The 7,125-nt window shown below is 41.8% G+C and overlaps 1 protein-coding gene across 5 annotated transcripts in view; it reads left to right on the forward strand.

Annotated features, from left to right (window-relative positions):
- Positions 1–5,613, forward strand: part of ANO3 (anoctamin 3) — a 256,540-nt gene extending 250,927 nt beyond the window's left edge. For all 5 annotated transcript variants that reach the window (XM_081164056.1, XM_081164057.1, XM_081164058.1 and 2 more), the window contains one exon: positions 2,029–5,613. In XM_081164056.1, the coding sequence (XP_081020182.1) occupies positions 2,029–2,211 (183 nt within the window). In that variant the 3' untranslated portion in view covers positions 2,212–5,613. The remainder of the gene's footprint in view (positions 1–2,028) is intronic.
- The last annotated feature ends 1,512 nt before the right edge of the window (positions 5,614–7,125 follow it).

A 7,125-nucleotide genomic window follows, 5' to 3' on the forward strand; every position in this document is an offset into this window, starting at 1 on the left:
CTACTATCTCCCTTCCTTTTGCATGCTTGGCCATCTGTTCCAAGAAGGCATCATCTATGTCCTCCGTTTGGCTTGGGGATCTATAGTAAACTCCCACAATGAGGTCTCTGTTATTCTTCTCTCCCTTAATTTTGACCCAAATGCTCTCACATTGGCTTTGAGGTTCTAAATCTTGGATCTCTTCACAGGTATACACATCCCTGACATATAACGCCACTCCTCCTCCTTTCTTGTCTGGTCTGTTTCTCTGAAATAGATTGTATCCCCCCATTATTACATTCCAATCGTGGGACTTATCCCACCAGGTTTCAGTGATGCCTATTATGTCATATTTAGTTTGCTGTACCAAGAGCTCAAGCTCATCTTGTTTATTTCCCATGCTTTGCGCATTAGTGTACAGACATTGAAGTCCATTAATCATTCCCCCGTGTCTCTTATTTAAGGATTTTTTCCTCCCACCAGTAGGTCCGCGTGCTGTTTGCTCCATTTGGTCTATGACATTTGGATGATCATCTTCATTAATTGATAGACTCCTACCTTCAGGAGCACTGTCTCCCTCCCCCACATTAGTCAGTTTAAAGCCCTCCTGATGAGGTTTCTGAGATTTTTGGCAAAAACATTCCTCCCAACCGTTGTGAGGTGCAGCCCATCACTTGCCAGAAGTCCATCTTCAAGAAACTGCAGTCCGTGATCTAAGAATCCAAACCGTTCCTGTTTACACCATTTGCGAAGCCAGCTGTTCACTTCCACTATTTTCCCCTCTCTCCCTGGGCCACGTCGTGCAACTGGGAGGACAGACGAGATGACAATTTGTGCATTTAGTTGCTTCAATTTCCTGCCGAGAGCCTCGTAGTCTCTTTTGATCTTCTGGAGGCTATTGCTTGCAGTGTCATTGGTTCCCACATGAACCAAGAGGAAGGGGTATTTGTCAGTGGGTTTTATGATTCCTTGCAGTCGTTCAGTTACATCTTGGATCTTAGCCCCGGGGAGACAGCACACTTCCCGAGACATCTTGTCAGGCCCACAGATCACTGCTTCTGTTCCCCTCAGTAGGGAATCCCCTATCACCACTACACGCCTCCTCTTGGGTTTGGTCGGGGTTCTTCCGTGAGCTGTCCGTTCCAAGGTCGCCTGCACATTCCCTGAGGACTGACTTTGCTGCTCGTCTTCATATACCTGATCGACTGTAATGAGGGAGAGATCCTCAAATGGAGTCTGCTCTTCGTCATCCATGCTAGGGGAGAGGACCTCAAAGCGATTGTGTATTTCTAAACAATCAGAGTGAACCCTGGGCCTCCTACTTCTTTGAGTCACGTTTCTCCATATATCTGGCTCCTGTGTTGATGAACTAGCCTCCTTCTCAGGGGAGTCCCCTGTCTCCTCCTTGGTGGGGACGGTGTGCTCTGTTGCTTCCAAGAAGAGCTCCAGCTCTCTAATTCTTTGGAGCGTAGCTACACGTTCCTCCAGTTGCTGGACTTTGTCTTTTAAAAGGGCAATCAACATGCAATTGCTGCAGGTGAAGCTGCCTGCAACCTTTGGCAAGATGGCAAACATTGCGCAGGAATCGCAGGTGACTGCAGCTGTTCCCTCCCCTTCCATCTTGAGATCGTGTTGTTGGGGGTGGCTACAGAGGTCCTCCATCATAAAAAGCTTGAAGACAGGACAAATAACTTCGCCCACAAAAAAATAACCTAGGTCTCCCCCAACAAACGTTAGAGACTAGCTCCCCTAAATCTAAAAGATGGACATAACTGCGCGCGCCGCTAGGCGCGCGCCGCTGCCCTACAAACTCTGATAAGCTCCTCCCACAGCTAATCCCCTGCCTCAACAGAAACCCTGCCCCCTCTGACCTTTACACAGGGAAAAGAGCTAATCAGCCACAAGAAACACACACACACAAGAAAACCCTTTTTGCTCCTTCTTCAACTGCTGCCCTACAAACTCGATCCTACTGTAGCGATCCAAGCAAGACAGATCAGTATAAGCATTTTAAATCTCTCTCTATATATGTATTCTTTCTCTTTTCAGCACCTTGTTTTTGGAATAAAATCTTTCATTGCCTACCTAATCCCAGACATGCCCAAAGACTTGTGTGACAGAATGAGAAGGGAGAAATACTTAGTTCAGGAAATGATGTATGAGGCCGAACTGGAGCATTTGCAGAGAGAGCGGAAAAAGAATGGCAAGCAGTATCACCACGAATGGCCTTAGTTAATACGGAAGGAGAGTCACATCGTCAGGACTGAAAACTCCCAGGGCGAGCTGAAGAAGATGAGAAGATTTGGGAACGAGGCAAAGGAATCCATCTGCATGTATATCCTGCTGTTGGGAAAGAATATTATCAAGCTTTTCTGTGAACTAGGCAATGGGTGGGTGGGGATTGTGTTACCAACAGTCAAAACAAACAGCTACTTCCCCTTAACTGTCCTTGGTAAAGGTGGGATGCTGTCTCAGCTGCAGCTATGAAAGGAGGTAGATTCACCAAGCATCAGTAGAATGAGCTACAACAAGTCCGCGAGAGTCATGCATAGCAACATACTGGAAAAGAAATGTCTGTTACTTGTAAAACTTTCATAATAAGGGCATGATTTTTTAAAAACAACAACAACGTGTTTATTCACTCCTTCTACAGCTTTCAATTGCTCAAATGAATTTGTATTGCCTTTGATATAAAAAAAAATCAAGCAAGACTAATTGTTGCCTTTGTGGCCATAATTTGATGCTATAACAGTCCTTGAGGCTTCCCGTTCTGTCAGGTTTGTCCTCGTCTCTTGCTGAGATTGTGGATGTGGCTCTGCCCTTTAAAAGGGATATCAGCCTGTTCAATATGTACTATGCAGTTTGATGTTTGCACATCACCTCTTGTCCATTTGTCTTTATAAATCAGTGGAGGGTGGGGAATCAAAACAGCTTCGCCATTAGAAAGCCTTAAGGCTGGGATCTGGAGATGCTCTCCAGCCAGGAGGAAATTGGTTTCTGCATGCGGCGCAACTTGTTGATCTCATACCAGAATCTTACATCAGGAAAATTACATTGCACCCAGAGAACCTTGGCCGAATGCAGAAGCCTGTTTCATATAGCTAACTGTGCCCATAGCTCAGGTCCTGTGTGCCTGTGCAGAGGCCTGCACAAGTGGTATACTTTTGCTTTCGATCTGCTCACAGGCATTTGATGCTGGCTTATATACCCTTGCACTGTTCTTGATGCAGCACTTTCTCGGGACGCAATGCGACTTTTTCAGTGGTTACTGATAGTAAATGTGCAGATTAAGGTCATCTCATATCTCTGAAGTGAAGAGTCCTATCCATGCTCTAATGTGGCATGCAAAAGTATAACTGTATGGATATAATCTTCTTGTCGAGCCACCTGGATTTTATATAGTTCACCAGCCACTTCAACTTGAAATCTCATGGCATTGCAAATAAGAAGCCTTATGCAAGCTCCTGCTTATGCGGAATATAAAGTATAACATCATGGCTTGCTTGTTCAAAGTTAAAAGAAAGAGGACCCCCCCCCCAATTTCTCCCTTATAAAATCGAAGTGTGGAACGAGGCAAAGGGGTAGTATTCAAGTATCCTCCAGTTTTATGCCTTCTTAAATTTTTGTTTGAAAACAGTCCATGCCCTTGCAGGGACCTGCACTTTTGATTCTCACATGCCTACAGCTGAGAGCAATATCATTTGATGGCTTTGAAGTCATGCTTTCGTCTAATGATGCTTTACTAATTATCATTTATATTACCTACTACTTCAAAATGTGGAAGAAATGAAGCACTAAACTCAAACAAGTGTGCAGGATTCACTTGTATATGGGGACCAAAATGTTCCTGGGTTTTCCTTTTGTAAAAATTTCAGGTGTAGAATTCTTTCTTATTTATATCAACCAAAGTAAGTTAACAACTCCATGCCCCCAACTTTCAAAGAGTCACTTCATTATAATCAAGCACAGCAATGATATCATATATATATATATATATAAATATTTGCATGAGTCTTAGGATGACTTCTGTAGTTTAAGGGGAAAAAACACCAGATTGTAGAAATGATCTTATTATACCGGGGAAATGCATCACATTCCATCATTTGGAACCATAAGTGATCTAATTATGATACATTATTCTAACCCTGTGGGATTTTTCTTACTATATTTCTGTCATATAATTAATGTTTTTATATGATGACAATCTTGTTTATAGTATCACAATGCCCTTTTTATATATTGATACCCAAATTCAGGGGTTGTTGTGCATGTTGAAACTCTAATGCACCCCAACCCCCACCTCACGGGCTTTCTATACATTTCAATAGAGGGAGAAGCACTGCACATGTAAACATTGGTGCTGAAGACCTCTGTTGAAGTGCCTGGAAATGCCTGCCTGCACACAAACACTATGGGTGCATCAGAGTACACAAAGATCTCTGGATTAGGGGCACAAATGGCAAAGTGCACACTTTATTTGTGTGCTGTAAAACATGTTACCTTTGTTTTGCTACTGTTAAGTTTTGCTGTTGTTATGTTTTACCTAATTGCTGGTTGCCTTGGCTGGATCCAAGCTTTAAAACCAATATGGTTTGCCAAGTCGTCAAGTTAACTATGATTCTGCTTGGCTTTTCTTCTGTCTATCCCACTTTGATTGATATACAGATACATTCTGATTGGTCATGTAAGAAGGTAATGCTATACATATCTACTCAGAAGTAAGTCCCACTAACTACAGCAGGATTTACTCCTAGATCTGAAATCCTGAGCCCACATTTGTAGAGATTAGTTGCCATCTGACTCAGATGAGTTTACCGCTGAGTAGATATGCTTAGGATTGCATCAGCAAATGACAGAAAAACAGCGGCAGCATCGCAATCTGCTGAACTATAAAACTACTTTCAATGCAAAGTTCACGATCAAAGTTCTGGGTCACAATACTGAAATCACTTGTTCCTAGCTAGTTACACTGAACAGCTGAAAAGTCCTAGTGGCTTCAGTTTTGTAGCCTTTGATTGTTGTTGTTTTTTCCCCACACATACTTGGAAAGCACATTGAAAATGCTCACTTGTGCCCTTTTGTATTTGTTTTAAAAACATGCATTAACAGTGTCTAACGATTTGCTGATCTATAGCCATTTGCTTTAGCTGAGAGAAATGCTCTGCTTGATTTGGTTTACTGTGGTTGCATTGAATGCAAATTATCTTACAAAGATATATGGCACACTCTGTTCTCAGGAAATATGTATTACATGAATGCTGGTTAAATATCTTTCTCTTTCCACTTTTCTTTTTGTATTTCTAAATACTTGTCTTTCCAAACAAATTACCAGTATTAGTGGTATGTGCATGCAAGCTGAATTTGTGGAATCTCCCAAGCTGCAGAGCTTCAGAACTAGCATCCATGCAAACAAACTGCTTTAGATCATTGTTGATCTAGTCTACAATAACTTTGGTCTATGCATGTTCTTTCAGGGCAGACTGCATGAGCAGCTACAGTCTGGCTTTCAAAATACTACAGTTAGTTACTAGTCCAGAATGTCTTAACTATTACCAACTCAAATCGGTGTCTTGATGCAATCAGAAGGAACCCTTGTTCCAGAAATAAATATTTGTTTACGATTTGCTATTCTTATATTTCATTCTCCTTCATTTTGCATTTGCGTATAAATTTTGAAGTGGGGGATGCAGTGGGGGACTGGTGGGGATTTATAAAAAAATAAACCCTTCATGCAAAACTTCTTCTTGCATCTGCCTTTTGAGAGGACTGAAAGTGAAAAAATCAAAATGCGTATATAGAAAAGCCTTATATATCTAGTTGGGGCTCTAACTGGCACCTAGCCTTGTGTAAGAGGGCACATAGATCAAAAGAGGACGTACTTCGATTTTAGAAAGTCCCAGGTTTAATATCTGACACCTCAAATTAAGCAAATCTTAGGCGGCAGAAACTGGAAAGACCTGTATCTGAAATTCTGCAGAGCTGCCATTAATCAACGTAGACCGCACTGGGCCAGCTAGATAGATCAATAGTATAATGCAGTCCACAGTTGCTTCATGTGTTTATAAATCTAAAGCACTGGAGATGGATTGGCATGTTACAGTGTAATATTTGTCAATCGCAAGATCATTTAATGTTGATTTGAGTCTTGAGTGGCTTTTTCAGGTGCCCATCTTTTGTATACTGGGCCCAAATTATTATGCATGTTTCCCCTATCTCTGCCCCTTACATTTTACAGAAAAGCTTTATAAAATAATATCAGAAGATAAATGGAAGCATTCCTTCACCAAGAACACAGTAATGTCTGTCCTCTTTGTTTGAAAGGCAGTTGTGTACCTCTCGAGCAGTGTTTCCCAAACTTGGGTCTCCATCTGTTTTCCCCATCATCCCTGACGACTGGTCCTTCTAGCTAGGGATGATGGGAATTGTAGTCCAAAAGCAGCTGGAGACCCAAGTTTTGGAAATACTGCCCTGGAACATGGAACCTTTTCAAACACAGAGTGATACGTTCCCTTCTGGGCAACCTTACAGAGGCCACATGCCAAGGATGCGATGGGTCAGAGGGAAAAGTGGGTGGAGCAACTGGTGTTAATTTTACTTTGTACAGTGGATTCTTTCTGTACACTCACAGGCATATGCACATACACACACTTACTTCCATATTCCATCCAAACAAGAAAGATGCATTACCAGAGCCCAAGGATAATCTTTATTTCCCTTTATTGTTTACCCTTAATTAAAGGATGACCAACTTGTAGGCCTCCAGATGTCATTGGACTCCAATTCCCAACAGTTAGTGGTCAGGAATGAGAGCTGAAGTACAACTGGGAGGCTTCATGTTGTCCCATCCCTGACTTAATCTTTCAAAGTACATGCAGGGGGTGGAATTTGAAAATGAAACAAAAATATTTCCCTAGAAAATGCTAATCAAGTGAACAAAGATACCATGGCATACACTTCTAATTTTTGGGATGCTCTTTACTTTACAAAGGTTTACATGTACAAATGCGAACTAATGACTGTATCATTCACATCTGAAGATTGCACTTTTGTAATAAATTTGGATATTGTTAAAGCAGGCACCATATTTCTTCTACCAATGCAACTCTTGCACAACTCTTCAGTTCACACAACAGAAGTAACTTAGCC

Source organism: Podarcis bocagei (genome assembly GCF_964188305.1).
Source record: "Podarcis bocagei genome assembly, chromosome: 1".
NCBI lineage: Eukaryota > Metazoa > Chordata > Lepidosauria > Squamata > Lacertidae > Podarcis > Podarcis bocagei.